At 42.7% G+C, this 17,194-nt stretch overlaps 1 protein-coding gene across 1 annotated transcript in view; it reads right to left on the reverse strand.

The window, feature by feature from the left end:
• The window catches only part of LOC121979562 (bromodomain-containing protein 4-like), a 46,376-nt gene extending 30,206 nt beyond the window's left edge, over positions 1-16,170 (reverse strand). Inside the window, exon 1 of the mRNA XM_042531557.1 lies at positions 15,931-16,170. Coding sequence (XP_042387491.1) covers positions 15,931-16,170 — 240 coding nt within the window. The remainder of the gene's footprint in view (positions 1-15,930) is intronic.
• Positions 16,171-17,194: the final 1,024 nt, after the last annotated feature.

The following is a 17,194-nucleotide window of genomic DNA, read 5'->3' on the forward strand; positions in this document are numbered from 1 at the left end:
AACACATGAATCAACTTGAGTCCAACTCAATTAGCCCAATTAGGATTACTCTTAATCCAATTTGATTCATCAAATGAATTTAATCCTCTTGGTTCATCATATGAACCTAATCTCCATCTACTTGTTCTTTGTGTGTGACCCAATAGGTGTTGGTGCAACCTTAGGTCAAGGTTGACCTGGTTGACCCGACTCGAGGTGACTTGACTCGAGTTATATTTTGATGTTTGACTTGGGGAGATTGTCGGTGCAACCTTAGGTCAAGGTTGACCTAGTTGAGTTGCATGTTGATGTTTGACACTCGTGAGAGAGTTCTATTCTTGAGGTGAGACAAGAATAGATGATTGGGAGATTATTGGTGCAACCCTAGGTCGAGGTTGACCTGGTTGACCTGAAAAGTCCAAGTATGGAGACTTGGCACTGGAAAAGTCCAAGCAGGGAGCTTGGCACGCGAAAAGTCCAAGTATGGAGACTTGGCACTGGAAAAGTCCAAGGGAGCTTGGCACGCGAGAAGTCCAAGTGTGGAGACTTGGCACGGAAAAGTCCAAGTATGGAGACTTGGCATGGAAAAGTCAAGTATGGAGACTTGGCACGGAGAAGTCAAGCAGGGAGCTTTGCGAGGGAAAGACCTAGCGGGATGTTAGGCGGTAGAAAGTCCCGTGAGTGAAACCAGGCGGTGGAAAAGTCCTAACTGGGTTGTTAGGCAAAGTCACAGTGAGTGAAGCTGAGAAAGTCCTAACTGGGATGTTAGGCGGTGTGGAAATCTGGTGAGTGAAGCCGGTGGAAAGTCTGGTGAGTGAAGCCGGCGAGGAAAATCCAGATAGATCAAGGATGATCGGACATCGGTGTTGAGGAAAGTCCAAGTAGGTCAAATGGATTGTTGGACACTGGCGAGAATTCTAGCGGTCAAGGGTGACGGATGCTAGGGATGAAGTACAAATAGGTCAAGGTTGACGGATATTGGTTTGGAAGGTTTGGGACTTGGTTTGGGCAAAAGCAAAGCTGGATCGGTCTGGTGACCGATCCGATAACCGTTGTATCGATCGGTCCGGTGACCGATCGGATAACAAATGTGGGCTTCTTGATCGGTGGGGACCGATCGGCATGGATCGGTCCGGGACCGATCGAGACGGATCGGTCCGAGGACCGATTAGATTCCACACAGAGAGTTAGGCAACTCTCTGTGATGCCTTCTGATCGGTCTGGGGACCGATCAGCACAGGGCCTGATCGGTCCCCGCGACCGATCAGGCAAGCCCCAGACCGATCAGGCTGAAGCCTGATCGGTCCGGGTTCTAGCCGTTGCGTAGCAACGGCTAGTTTCTGCTGTGTCTTCTTCGTAGGTATAAAGGGGTCGAGGGCTGCTGCTGCGATCAATCTTCTTCTTCTTCTTCCTTCCTGTTGCGAAGTGCTTGAGCTTTTTTGAGCTCCTCCTTGTCAAAGCTTCGCGTGAGCTTCATTCCACGACTGGATCAGCTGCTGCTGAGTTGCTTGTTGCATCTGTCCGTGAAGTTGCTACTTCATCCGGGACCCCAGTCGACGAGAAGGCAAGCTACTGTGTCTACATTCCTGTTGTATTTTGTTCTTGCTATTCTCTTGTACTCTTAGCTTGCTGTTGCAAGTGATTGTGGCGAGGTTTCTCCACCCACAAGGAGTTTGATTTAGCCGGTTTTCCGGGGACTCATCCACCGACGGATTGATAGGCTTCGTCCACCTTACGGACACGCCGAGGAGTAGGAGTTTCATCTCCGAACCTCGTTACATCCTTGCGTAGAGGTTTGATTTCTTCTCCTGTTTTCTTTCTGCATTTAGTTTTCGCTGCGCTAACCCTAGTTTGTAGAAAGAAACGCGAGCAATTGGGGTCGGCTATTCACACCCCCCTCTCTAGCCGTACGAAGAGATCCTAACAAGTGGTATCAGAGCGAGGTCGCTCTTCATCGGATTAACACCCGGGGAGCACGAGCTAGAGGATGGATCTACTCGGAGAAGATGTCACCATTCCACCCTTCTACGAATGCGGTGACTTCGCGTATTGGAAGGTAAGGATGAAGTACTTTCTTATGACTAACATAATGAATTGGTTTTGTGTACAAGAAGGTTTTATTCCTCCGGTGGATAAGGAAGGAAAACCACTTGAGAAGAAGGAGTGGACAAGAGAACAAATTCACAAATCCGAAATCAACGAAGAGGTAACGAGAATAATTGAATTTTCATTGCCTACTAACATCTTGTGTAAGATAGGTTACAACAATGCCAAGGAATTATGGGATAACTTGGCCAAGTACCATGAGGAGAGCTCCACTTCAAGCCATGAAGAGGAGCCTAGTGAACCAAGTAGCTCACATCATGGAGGGAGCGAATTGGGAGTTGAGGGCTACTCAACATCCAAGGAAGAAGAGGAGGAGAGTTCCTCTTGTTCAAGATCGGAGCAAGAAGAAGATTCTACCTCCGGAAGGGATGAAGAAGAAAGCTCATCTCCACCCTCAACCCTAGGTAACTCAAGCAATTTAAGTTCAATTAAATTACACATTATGTGCTTTGAGTGTAGGGAACATGGACATTACAAGAGTAAGTGTCCGAAGAGGGTAAGAAAGACTCCACCGGCGCCAAAGGTCAAGGAAGCCGGAGCAAGGAGCACATCTGGTGCTTCCAATGCAAGCAAAGGGGACACTATAGGAGCCATTGTCCGAGGGGGAGGCAACCTCACAAGGGCAAGAGACCGGGCACATCGATAGGGGGAGCTAAGGCAAACCCTAAGGTAACCTCTAAGGTTCATTTTTGCAATTCTAATAAAATGCATGCTAGGAATTTTATTGCACTTGTCGATAATAACAAGCATGATAACCTTAGGAATCAATACATGTGCTTAGGAGCTAAACATGTGAGTCTAGATAAGGAAAATTCTAGAAAGGCTAACCCTAGGATCAACCCATCTAAGGCTAAGGATAACCTAGGTAGGAATCCTAAATCAACTAGACATATGCCTAAGAATACCTCAAGAAAGAGTGATAAATCAAAAATTGAGGTATTAGAGAAGGAGAATCAAGTCTTGAAGTCAAGACTTGATACTTTGGAAAAGACTCTTAAGAACATGGAGAAGTCATCCCTAGGGTTTAAGGGTCAAAAACCAATGTCCAAGGACAAGAAAGGTTTGAGTCACAAATCTAAGTCCCAAGTGGTCAAGTCCACTTATCATAATGTTCCATTCGATTATGGAACAAAATCTAGGGCTAGGAAGACCATCACCAAGGTCACAAGGGGAGTCACCCCTAGAGTTGATCTTGATGAGTCCCAAATGATCAAGGCTTTAAAGCCTAAGAGGGTCATTAGGAGGGTTGCTAGGGAAGTTATCCCTAGTGAATATTTAGTGAACCCAATGAGCTCTAATAGGTATTGGGTTCCTAGGAGCATCTTCTCTACCCCATATATGGGTTAGAGAGTGTCAACTCCGATTAGAAGGGTAGTTAACCCAACTTTGAGGAAATTGACACTCAAGGAGCATTTTCAAGGTTTTGAGAACTTTTGAAAATGAAATGGAATTATCATTTACTCCTTTGAAGAGTTAAATGTGCCTAAAGATTGAAAATTTCATTTTTAATCTCAATTGGCACAATTTGGGAAAATCTAGAGAACTCTCGAGGAAAAATGAAACATGCCAAGTTTTGAGGATAAATTTGATCTTTAAGTGGCATGAATTAATCTAGAGTTCAAGAAGTGTCAAAATTAGGATTTTTGCATTTTAGGGCAATCAAGGGTTAAATTTTAGGTTAGCAAAATGGTTAAGGATACTTAGATAGGTAATCTAGGTATATTTATTTATGCTAAATCTTGCCATGATTGTTTGCCCTCACATGTCATGACATCATGTTTAGTTTTATTATCATTTGAAATGTCATGATAATGCTTAGGCTAGTTTATATGTCATGCTTTATTTAAGTTTTCAAACTTTATGCCATGACATCATGACATTGGCACATGCTTTTACTTATGATATCATTATATGCCATGTCATCATCTCTTGCATTATAATCAATGAAATTGATTTAAGGACAAACATATAATTTGATATTGAGATCAAATTGGTGTTTAGAAAATGCATGAGAACTTAGCCTAAGTTGACCTTAATCCATATCTCACATCCAATTGACTTGAATGTGGTTTGATACACCTTAGATGTGTGTGAGATATTAGGATCATGAGTTAGGATCAAGGTGCATAGTCCTTGTACCTAGATGATCCTAATTCAAGAAATTAAGGATCATAGGGAAAGCTTGTGTACAAGTCATGTACATCTAGCCCTAAGATTATGGTCCTAAATTCAAATGGTTTTAGAAGCATTTTAAAATTGATTTGAAAAACCTTGATGAAGCTTTCCTAGTGATAGCATTCATCATTGAACATTGTGATACAAAGTTGAGTTAAACTTGAACTATTTCAAAGTTTTTGAACCTTGTATCAAGATTTGAAAATGGAAGTTATTTTCATCGAAAATTATTTTTCCATGATAGTGTATGTTATGAGGAATGTATCCTCAAAATTTTACAATTTTTGAAATTTTCTGTGATTTTCTAGAGGTTTCTGAATTTCGGGAGAAGAAATCAGAAATCTGATATCAGACTTGTGGACCGATCGGGAGGTTGCCGGATCGGTCCAGGGGATGCTGGATCGGTCACTGTGACCGATCCAGGGAATCCCTGATCGGTCTGGTGACCGATCAGGGCGTGCCAACTTGCCTGATTTCAGTCTATTGTCTAAAATTTCAGCTGTGGGAGTTGAGTTTCGGGTTTCTAAAGGTTTGAAACTCTCCAAGACATTGTTGGTGCAATGGTCAAGGGGGAGTTGACCTTTAGGGGGAGTTTTTAACTGATTGTCAAGGGGGAGTTGACTTTGAGAGGGAGTTTTGTTTACTCCTTAAAGATTTTTGAGGATTAGTGACATAGGATTGTCACTAAGTTGATTGTTGAGTTTAGTATCAAGGGGGAAATTAAGAGTTTCAATGAAAGGTATGGGACTTTCATTAGGAGGAAACTCTTGACCTTGATTCTCTCTTTTTGATGTGTGTCAAAAAGGGGAGAGTGTTCATTGGAGAATTATTGGAGAACCCAAGTTAGGTTATCGGGTTAACCTAAGCTAGGGGAAGAATGTCAAGGAATGTTCGAGGAAGAACATTGGAATTCTTTTTGATGTGTATCAAAAAGGGGGAGAATTATTGGAGAACCCAAGTTAGGTTATCGGGTTAACCTAAGGGGAGAATTGCCAGAGAATGTTCAAGGAAAGAACATTGGACATTGGAAGATGGTTGGAAAACCTAAGTTAGGTTATCGGGTTAACCTAACTTGATTATGAGTTTTGTCAAACATCAAAAAGGGGGAGATTGTTGGTGCAACCTTAGGTCAAGGTTGACCTGGTTGACCAGACTCGAGGTGACTTGACTCGAGTTATATTTTGATGTTTGACTTGGGGAGATTGTCGGTGCAACCTTAGGTCAAGGTTGACCTAGTTGAGTTGCATGTTGATGTTTGACACTCGTGAGAGAGTTCTATTCTTGAGGTGAGACAAGAATAGATGATTGGGAGATTATTGGTGCAACCCTAGGTCGAGGTTGACCTGGTTGACCTGAAAAGTCCAAGTATGGAGACTTGGCACTGGAAAAGTCTAAGCAGGGAGCTTGGCACGCGAAAAGTCCAAGTATGGAGACTTGGCACTGGAAAAGTCCAAGCAGGGAGCTTGGCACGCGAGAAGTCAAAGTGTGGAGACTTGGCTCGGGAAAAGTCCAAGTATGGAGACTTGGCACTGGAAAAGTCCAAGTATGGAGACTTGGCACGGAGAAGTCCAAGCAGGGAGCTTGGCACGAGGGAAAGACCTAACTGGGATGTTAGGCAGGTAGAAAGTCCTGGTGAGTGAAACCAGGCAGTGGAAAAGTCCTAACTGGGTTGTTAGGCAATGTCCTGGTGAGTGAAGCCAGGCAGTGGGAAAGTCCTAACTGGGATGTTAGGCAGTTGGAAAGTCCTGGTGAGTGAAGCCAGGCAGTGAGAAAGTCCTAACTGGGATGTTAGGCAGTGTGGAAATCCTGGTGAGTGAAGCCAGGTGGAAAGTCCTGGTGAGTGAAGCCGGGCAAGGGAAAATCCAGATAGATCAAGGATGATCGGACATCTGGTGTTGAGGAAAGTCCAAGTAGGTCAAAGGGATTGACCGGACACTTGGCGAGGAATTCTAGCAGGTCAAGGGAGTGACCAGATGCTAGGGATGAAGTACCAATAGGTCAAGGTTGATCGGATATTGGTTTGGAAGGTTTGGGACTTGGTTTGGGCAAAAACCAAGCTCTGGATCGGTCTGCAGACCGATCCAGTGATACGTTTGTGTATCTGATCGGTCTGGTGACCGATCAGATAACAAACAGAAGGCTGTGGGCTTACTGATCGGTCTGGGGACCGATCAGCATGGAGCCTGATCGGTCCCCGGGACCGATCAGGGACGTTGGAATCGGTCCGGGGACCGATCAGATTCCACACAGAGAGTTGGGCAACTCTCTGTGAAGCCTTCTGATCGGTCTGGGGACCGATCAGCACAGGGCCTGATCGGTCCCCGCGACCGATCAGGCAAGCCCCAGACCGATCAGGCTGAAGCCTGATCGGTCCGGGTTCTAGCCGTTGCGTAGCAACGGCTAGTTTCTGCTGTGTCTTCTTCGCAGGTATAAAGGGGTCGAGGGCTGCTGCTGCGATCAATCTTCTTCTTCTTCTTCCTTCCTGTTGCGAAGTGCTTGAGCTTTTTTGAGCTCCTCCTTGTCAAAGCTTCGCGTGAGCTTCATTCCACGACTGGATCAGCTGCTGCTGAGTTGCTTGTTGCATCTGTCCGTGAAGTTGCTACTTCAGCCGGGTCCCCAGTCGACGAGAAGGCAAGCTACTGTGTCTACATTCCTGTTGTATTTTGTTCTTGCTATTCTCTTGTACTCTTAGCTTGCTGTTGCAAGTGATTGTGGCTAGGTTTCTCCACCCACAAGGAGTTTGATTTAGCCGGTTTTTCGGGGACTCATCCACCGACGGATTGATAGGCTTCGTCCACCTTACGGACACGCTGAGGAGTAGGAGTTTCATCTCCGAACCTCGTTACATCCTTGCGTAGAGGTTTGATTTCTTCTCCTGTTTTCTTTCTGCATTTAGTTTCCGCTGCGCTAACCCTAGTTTGTAGAAAGAAACGCGACCAATTGGGGTCGGCTATTCACACCCCCCTCTCTAGCCGAGTACGAACGATCCTAACAATAGGTTCTTGTAACGTTGGCAATGCCCCTAAACTCATTTAGAAGCATAAGTAATGAGCGGTATCTAGCAATACATCATTACTACCAAGTTACAAGAATGCTGAGATCCAACATCACCTTGTGACTACTAATTGTTACTCCTCACAATATATGACAAGTGTCCTTCTATCCTAGACATCTAGATTGATCAATGTGAGGCATAGACCGTGTCATCCTCTAATCAATCTAAATCTTGAACTCCAAGTAGACTCACTCAATCAAATGAGCTCAATATCTCATATTGACTCATTTGGGCATGGTCATGCACTTCGTGGTCTCACTCTATCAAGAATACCGATGTCTCTCCCGTCATATAGGAGGGATAGATCCCATCTACATCACTCACATCCCTCCGCATAATTTGTTACATACCCAGTAATCACCTTTATAGTTCACCCAGTTACGGGTGACGTTTGACGAAACCAAAGTACATAACTCCTTATGTAGGGAACAATGGTGACTTCAGATCTAAGGACTAGTAGTCATACTAATAGCCACATGAGAAAGAATATGACACTAATATAACGATCCACGATACTTTCTCATGGCGGGTCATTCAGTATACATTCTCTAATGTATACCCATGTGTCAACTTGATATCTCTATATCCATGACTTGTGAGATCAAGTCATCGAGTTGACCTACATGCTAATCTTATTGCATTAACATTGTCCCTGAATGTTAATACTCGACCAGGAATGATTAAGAGTAGTGTTCCCTATATCATCTCACTATCGGTTCAACTAACTGATTGATATAGGTGAGAACCTTCTACTCAAGGATGCTATTATACTTAGTTTATTTGACACCAATACAAGTAAGTATAATAACCAAAACAAATGCCTTTTATTTATATAGAATAAGATACAACAAGTCCATAATACAATCATTAAATGATTGGCTCTAGGGCTCTAGCTAACAATCTCCCACTAGCACTAGTGCCAATCAATGTAGGCTCTAAGCCCCAATGACCTAGTGTGACCATCATGCTTCCTCTTTGCCAAAGACTTGGTCAAGGGATCTGCGATGTTAGCCTCTGTGGGTACTCTGCAAATCTTCACATCTCCTCTCTCGATAATCTCTCGAAAGAGATGGAAGCGCCGTAATATGTGTTTGGTCCGCTGGTGTGAGCGAGGTTCCTTCGCATGTGCTATGGCTCCATTGTTGTCACAATAGAGCTCAATGGGGTCAGCGATACTGGGAACCACCCCAAGTTCAGTGATGAACTTACGGATCCAAACTGCCTCCTTTGCTGCCTCTGATGCAGCAATGTACTCGGCCTCTGTCGTAGAATCAGCTACCGTGTCTTGCTTCGAACTCTTTCAGCTCACAGCACCACCATTAATGCAAAATATGAACCCTGACTGTGATCGATAATCATCCTGGTCGATCTGGAAGCTAGCATTACTGTAACCCTTTACAGCTAGCTCATCATTGCCTCCATATATCAAGAAATATTTTTTAGTCCTTCTTAAGTACTTAAGAATATTCTTGACTGCTATCCAGTGACTTTCACCTGGATCTGACTGGTATCTGCTCGTCATGCTCAAAGCATACGAGACATCAGGTCGAGTACATAGCATGACATACATGATAGATCTTATGGCTGAGGCATAAAGGATCTGATCCATGCGGTCTCTATCCTCTCTAGAAGAGGGACCTTGAGTCTTCGAAAGACTCACACCATGTGACATCGGCAGAAATCCCTTCTTGGAGTTTTGCATGGCAAATCGAAGGAGTACCTTGTCAATATATGTACTCTGACTTAGGCCAAGCAATATCTTAGATCTATCTCTATGGATCTGTATCCCTAGAATGCGGGATGCTTCACCTAAGTCCTTCATTGAGAAACATGTCCCTAGCCAAGTCTTGACAGACTGTAGCAAAGGGATGTCTTTCCCAATGAGCAGTATGTCATCCACATAAAATATGAGGAAGACAACTATGTCCCCTACAACCTTCTTGTAGACACAAGGCTCATCTTCGTTCTTGATGAAACCAAACTGTTTGATTGTATCATCGATCGAAGATTCTAGCTCCGAGAAGCTTGCTTTAGTCCATAAATGGACCTATGCAGCTTGCATACTCTGCTAGTATGCTGTGGATCTACAGAACCCTCAGGTTGTGTCATGTACACATCCTCGAGTAGGTTTCCATTCAGAAATGTGATTTTGACGTCCATCTGCCAGATCTCGTAATCGTGGTAAGCTGCAATAGCAAGCATGATCCGAATGGACTTAAACATCGCTACTGGAGAAAAGGTTTCATCATAGTCAATACCATGAATCTGCTTGAAACCTTTAGTTACCAAGTGACCCTTATGGATAAGTCCATCCATGTCAGTCTTTCTCTTAAAGACCCACTTACACCCAATGGGTTTTACCCCTTCAGGTGGATCAACCAAAGTCCATACTTGGTTGGTGTACATGGAATCCATTTCGGATCTCATGGCTTCTAGCCATTTCTCGGAATCTGGTCTCATCACAGCTTCCTAATAGGTGGTAGGCTCATCCTCTATGAGCACAATGTCATCATGGTTAGACAAGAAAAATAAGTATCTCTCAGACTGACGACGTACCCTATCAGACCTGCGAAGAGGTATGTCTACTTGAACTGTTGTTGTTCCTCAACTCTTTGTGGAACAACATCATCCACAACACTTTGTGGTTCCAGTTCAACTTTCATCGAGGCTTCAGTGCTATTGTTCGCATCTTGAACTTCTTCAAGATCGAACGTGCTCCCACTAGTCTTTCTAGAAACAAAGTCCCTTTCTAGAAAGACCCCAGTCTTTGCCACAACTACCTTGTACTGACTGGGAATATAGAAGTAATATCCCTTAGTTTCCTTGGGATATCCAATAAAGTAGCACTTGTCGAATTTGGGTCCTAACTTGTCTGAGACTTGACGTCGAACGTAAGCCTCACAACCCGAAATCCTCATGAAAGACACTTGGGCATCTCTCCCAGTCCATATCCTATATGGTGTCTTTATCACGGCCTTGGATGGAACTCGGTTGAGTATAAAAGCTGTCGTGTCTAGAGCATAGCCCCAAAGGTATGTCGGAAGATCTGTGTGACTCATCATAGATCGTACCATATCTAATAGAGTACGATTCCTCCTTTCGGATACACCATTCGACTGTGGTGTTCCAGGAGGAGTGAGTTGGGATAGAATCCCACACTTAGCTAGATAGTCACGGAACTCATGGCTAAGGTATTCTCCACCTCGATTGGATCGAAGTATCTTAATACTCTTGCCAAGCTAGTTCTGTACTTCATTCTTGAATTCTTTGAACTTTTCAAAGGATTCAGACTTGTGTGTCATCAAGTACACATAACCATATCTACTGAAGTCATCAGTAAATGTGATGAAGTACCTATAACCGGCTCTAGCAGCGACATTGAAAGGGCCACATACATTATTATGTACGAGTCCTAACAAATCAGTCGCTCATTCGCTGTGCCCACTAAAGGGAGTCTTGGTCATCTTGCCTAGTAGGCATGCTCGCACGTCTCATAAGATTCAAAATCAAATGAGTCCAGCAAACCATCCTTATGGAGCTGGAATAAACGCTTGTCATTTATATGACCTAAGCGATAGTGCCAGAGATAGGTTTGGTTCAGGTCATTTGACTTGAACCTCTTGGTACTAATGTTATAGATAGGGCTCTCAAGGTCTAGAATATAGAGTCCGTTTATCAGAGGTACACTACAATAGAACATTTCGTTTAAATAGACGGAACAATATTTGTTCTTTATTATAAACGAAAAACCTTTCTTGTCCAAACAAGAAACAGATATAATGTTCTTAGTTAAGGCAGGCACATAACAACAATCATCGAATTCTAGTACAAGCCCAGAGGGCAGAGATAGATGGTAAGTTCCTACAGCAATAGCAGCAACCCGTGCTCCATTGCCTACTCGTAGGTCTATCTCACCCTTCGTCAATGCCCTGCTATTTCTCAACGCTTGTACATTAGTACAAATGTGCGAAGCACATCCGGTATCTAATACCCACGATGAAGAAATAGAGAGGTTGACTTCTATAACATGTATACCTGAAGTAGAAATCTTATTTCTCTTCTTCTTAAGATCTTCCAGGTATTCTTTGGAGTTCCTCTTCCAGTGCCTTTGCTTGTCCTTGATATAGGTGACAAAGATGTTCAAGCATATCGTAAGCGCCCATCAACTCATGTTGCTTCTGAAGCTCAGAGTTCATGGTCGCGAGCATAAGACAGGACACACCTAATGCGTCATCTTGATGCTTCTTGTAAGCATCTTGGTCTGCTCGCGTGGCAGTGGCAGGAGGAGCCTCCGGAATGGGCTATTCCAGAACGTACAGTTTACGTTCTTGGGTGAGAACTATTCTCAGGTTCCTGTACCAGTCCAGGAAATTTGCTCCGTTGAGCTTGTCCTTCTTAAGGACAGAACGCAGAGAGAAGTTATTCGTGTTTGACGTCATGGAAATTCTACAATAGAAATAAATGCAGAAATAAATATCATATTCTTTTAAATCATTTAATTAGGCCATCAACTAAATGATGCTCCCACTGAATTCTATAATTCATGTGGGACAAGATCCACATCATACTAACCCTTGAGTTAGCTTTGCCTAATACGCCCAAGATTTAGTATGATCGTTAGGTAATGATTACCAATTACATCTCTATGCAACTCTTGTTTATAGGATCATTATCCGCGGTTATATTAAAACTTGAGTTAGCTTTGGCTAATACGCCCAAGAATTAATATAAATGTGATTTTGACCTATCTACCAACCATTTGATAATGCCTATAGTTAAACTCGATCCAATTGAGTTAACTAGTTACTCAATCTAATTAAGTTGTACTCACCCATGCGTTGATAGGCGGGGCCAAGATTGTCCCTCTGTACCCTACCAAGATAATATGTGTTGCTCTGCTTTGGCAGATTCGACAACACATGTGATCGAGGTAGTGATAGGTATCACGACACGGTAGGCATTAGAGTTGACGTGATTTAGATCTAATCTAAACGTCGATGTTGTATCATATACTCAATATAGATCTAATCTAATCGATAGGGTGCATCTTGCACACGATGTAGATCTAATCTAATCGTAAGGGTGCATCTTGTGCACGATTTAGATCTAATCTTAATCGTTAGGCACTAATTAATTACTTAATTAAACATGCATCACATACACAAGTAATTAACTAAATTTTGTGATTATGTCATGGCCCTACTACGATCTTCTCAAGCCAATGAGAAGATCGGATGGTGAACCTAAAGTCAACAGCTTCTCAAGCTCCTTCCTTTGACCACCTCGTGTTGCTCGCGCACTCCTCGTAACTCCGTCTCGAGTGGACCTTCCACCGCTTCAAAATTTACATTACAATTTTGAAACTTGAGTTACATTCGAGTCTAAATCTAATTTACAACCAGAATATAAATAGGGAGGCACGACGCGCAAGTCACACACACAAACACATGACGGCACGCAGGCCGTATTATAAATTACAACACAAATCCAATCATATTGGGTCTTTTTAGGCCATGACTATCACAAAAATATTATATAATTTTAAATTATATATTTTTCATACTTTTCTGTAATTTTTCATAATTTTTACAATTTTATGAGTAAATTTTTCCCGGCGGTCCCGATTAGCGATTTCGGGCGCAATCGCGGAGCAAATCCCCTTGCGGTTTTAGGGGCAGTACCCCTACCCGCGATCTAACCATCGCGAGTTTCTCCGAAGCGATCCTACAGCGCCTTAGCCCGCTGTCCCAAAAGGTTTTGGGTCGAAACATTGCCCTTACTGAAAAATGTTCTCGGTAGTCGAAGCCTACAAGTGTCTAAACACTTGTGCTTCGCTTCTACGAGAAAAATACCCTTTAAAACTATAAAAATCATGAAATTACAGAAATTCACAGAATGTTTATTTTTCATAAAAATCAAAATAAACTCGTACACACCTTCGCACATGGCTCTGATACCACTGTTGGGTTTTTCGGGCCGCGAAAATCGCTTTTTCGCGTCGCGGAAACCCCGAAACTCCTTAGCCAACGGATCCGTGCAAAGAAATTTTTTTCAAAAACTATGAGTACGAGTTTACCTAGACCTACACTTAGATCTACAAAGGAAAAAGGTTATACCTTTGAAGCGAAGCCCTTCGCAATCCCGCAAGTCCAATGTACGCCGGATCTCAAGATTGTAAACGTACACAATCCTTTAGAAGTATCCACACGAACAAGATGTGTTCTCTAACACACAAGGATGGAGAAGAGAGCACCACAAGTTTGCTAGCACTTTCTAGGGCTCTCGGATGGGAATCAAAAGAAAAGGATAGAGAAGAGAAATAGAATGGATCTTATGAACACTCTTCTTCTTCTTCTATGTGACAATCACTCTACCTTTTCTTCATGAAACTCAAACTCATTCACCTTCTTTCTTGCTTGAAATCTTTAGGCCAAGAGAAGAGGAGAGGGAGAGCTTGAGGGAAACTTGAGGAGGAAGAAGATGCAATTAGCCTTGAATGAAAAATAATGCATCCCATTCATTTTGAGTGGCCGGCCACATCAAGAGTAACTCCTCTCATTAATGTGGCCGGCCACATTAAGTCCAAGAGAAGATGTAACTTCCATTAGGTGGCACAATCATGTATTAACTATGATGATGTGGCACATCATCATTGGCCACTTAATGCCAAGTCACACATATGATGTGGCATAAAGTCAAGTCAAACTTGACTCTTCCTCTTCCTCTCAAGTCAAGTCAAACTTGACTTAATCTTTCTCATGCTTGATCTAATCCAACCATTTAATTCAAGCCAAATTAATATAATAAATCTAATTCATTTAATTAAATTGATTCAATGAGTCATAATCTAAATTAGACTCATTGAACACATGAATCAACTTGAGTCCAACTCAATTATCCCAATTAGGATTACTCTTAATCCAATTTGATTCATCAAATGAATCTAATCCTCTTGGTTCATCATATGAACCTAATCTCCATCCACTTGTTCTTTGTGTGTGACCCAATAGGTTCTTGTAACGTTGGCAATGCCCCTAAACTCATTTAGAAGCATAAGTAATGAGCGGTATCTTGCAATACATCATTACTACCCAAGTTACAAGAATGCTGAGATCCAACATCACCTTGTGACTACTAATTGTGACTCCTCACAATATATGACAAGTGTCCTTCTATCCTAGACATCTAGATTGATCAATGTGAGGCATAGACCGTGTCATCCTATAATCAATCTAAATCTTGAACTCCAAGTAGACTCACTCAATCAAATGAGCTCAATATCTCATATTGACTCATTTGGGCATGGCCATGCACTTCGTGGTCTCACTCTATCAAGAATACCGATGTCTCTCCCGTCATATAGGAGGGATAGATCCCATCTACATCACTCACATCCCTCCGCATAATTTGTTACATACCCAGTAATCGCCTTTATAGTCCACCCAGTTACGGGTGACGTTTGACGAAACCAAAGTACATAACTCCTTATGTAGGGAACAATGGTGACTTCAGGTCTAAGGACTAGTAGCCATACTAATAGCCACATGAGAAAATATATGACACTTATATAACGATCCATGATACTTTCTCATGGCGGGTCATTCAGTATACATTCTCTAATGTATACCCATGTGTCACCTTGATATCTCTATATCCATGACTTGTGAGATCAAGTCATCGAGTTGACCTACATGGTAGTCTTATTGCGTTAACATTGTCCCTGAATGTTAATACTCGACTAGAAATGATTATGTGTAGTGTTCCCTATATCATCTCACTATCAGTTCAACTAACCGATTGATATAGGTGAGAACCTTCTACTCAAGGACGCTATTATACTTAGTTTATTTGGCACCAATATAAGTAAGTATAATAACCAAAACAAATGCCTTTTATTTATATAGAATATGATACAACTAGTCCATAATACAATCATCAAATGATTGGCTCTAGGGCTCTAGCAAACACCAACACCTAGTAGTCCTCTAGAAATAACAAAAAGATAGTATGAACTGAAATTCATAATCAGGAATGCATCACTTAATAATCTGGTCACTATAAAATTTCCACAAATATGGCTCATCCCACACATAATATTTCACAAAACTTCTTAATTTACCTTTCTTTGCTCGTGTGAATTGTGTCAGAAAAACATGTGCTATTAGGAAATTAACTAGATCTGCATACCATGGCGACTCACCATGCAGCTATAAAAGCTACTCATCTGGGAAGGCATCAACTATGGGAACTGGCTCAACATCCCTCTCAATCTGTAAAATACCGAAAAAGGGCAGGTAATGATAAGGGAATTTTTCGGAATTTTTGGAAATTTGTCGGAAATTTTTCGGAGCTCGTATGGACGAGTTTACGGGGATAAAAACAGGGCCCGGGAAAGCCTGTTTAGGCTACCCCAATTTAACGAGGAAAAGTTCGATTTTTTTTTATTCTCCTTTTTCCTTGTTTTTATTTTTCTTATTTTCTTCCGTGGCGCCGTTTCCCTCACGCACCCGAGCCGCACCCCCTTCCTCGCCCGACGCCATCTCCACCGTGCCCTAACCGGCGGCGGTTACCTTCCTCCCCTTCTATTTCTCGCCACTGCCTCTTCCCCTCGCCACTGTCCGTTGCCCCTCGTCGTAGTGGAGATCCCCAAATCGCATCAAAAGACGCCGCCACTTTGATCTGTATCCCAGCCCAAGCGTCGAGCCGACGCTGTCAACCGAGACTGCTTCTGCCCTAGCTCCGGCTGCCACCACCACTGTGCCTGCCGATGCCGCAATTTCAAACCTTAGCGCCGACCGCCGTCGCCTGTGACCTAACGCTGGCCTCACCTTCACATCGTTCCCGAGCCGCCCCATGCCCTAGATCTTCCGTCGACGCATTCTTTTCGGTGACACCCGAGCACTGCCGCCGACCTTGTGCCCTAGCGTCACTGTCCTACCACTGCCGATCCACTGCCAGCAACCGTGCACTAGTACTGTCGTCGGATTTTTGATCGCCTCTGACCAGTAGAGAGGAAGAAGGTAACTTGGTTGGAATTAGGTTATTATTTGGCAGTAATCTCCACTCTTGAACTTGATCATTTCCTTGCTGCTAATCTAGGTTACGAGTTGATGAGGGGTGTCTCAGTTAGACACAAGGAACTACCGCCGTAGAGGTAATGGTTATGTTTTGGGAACATGGTTTGGAAGGAAAATTGTTGATTTGGTTTGTTTGTTTTGTTTCCAGCAGTTGCCCCTATTCCGGCAGCCCTCATTTCAGCAGTAAACGATCAGCAGCAATCAGCGACTGTGATTTGAGGTAAAGTGTAGGATCGTGAGACATTTTGTAGTGAATTTGGATTATATGGTTAGTAGGTTGGTTTAGGGTTTTGCCCTAAATAGTTCTTAAGAATTTATTTAGCTATTTATGTAAATTGTAGCTAAATAAAATATATTTATTTGTTCATGACTTAGGGTTTTGACGCGAGACAAGTATCTCGATTACCGGATTGGATCATTTTATTGGAGGCGGGTACTTTTGACTTTATGTCTTTGATATGCATAGTAGTGAATTTAACAAATAACAATAATTATGTTTCTTATTTGCTTCGGTTAGTCACTACCCGATACCTATTACATGCTTGGTTGATTGCTTGTTTTGCATCTCATGTTATTACTTACTTGATTATACATGCTTATAGGGGTAGTGATATAACCATGCTTCACCATGTTCAGAACCTAGGTGTGATACCTTATCTAATCTGTGTACCCTTGATATGATTTATTGACTATGGTGCACATCATATATGTATATAGATTGGTTCAGCATATTACCATGCTTAGTGTCATGCACCATTCGCATGATTGCATGCTGTGTGATAGATTGCTCCATTATTATCGA

Source organism: Zingiber officinale, chromosome 5A, assembly GCF_018446385.1.
Source record: "Zingiber officinale cultivar Zhangliang chromosome 5A, Zo_v1.1, whole genome shotgun sequence".
Lineage (NCBI taxonomy): Eukaryota > Viridiplantae > Streptophyta > Magnoliopsida > Zingiberales > Zingiberaceae > Zingiber > Zingiber officinale.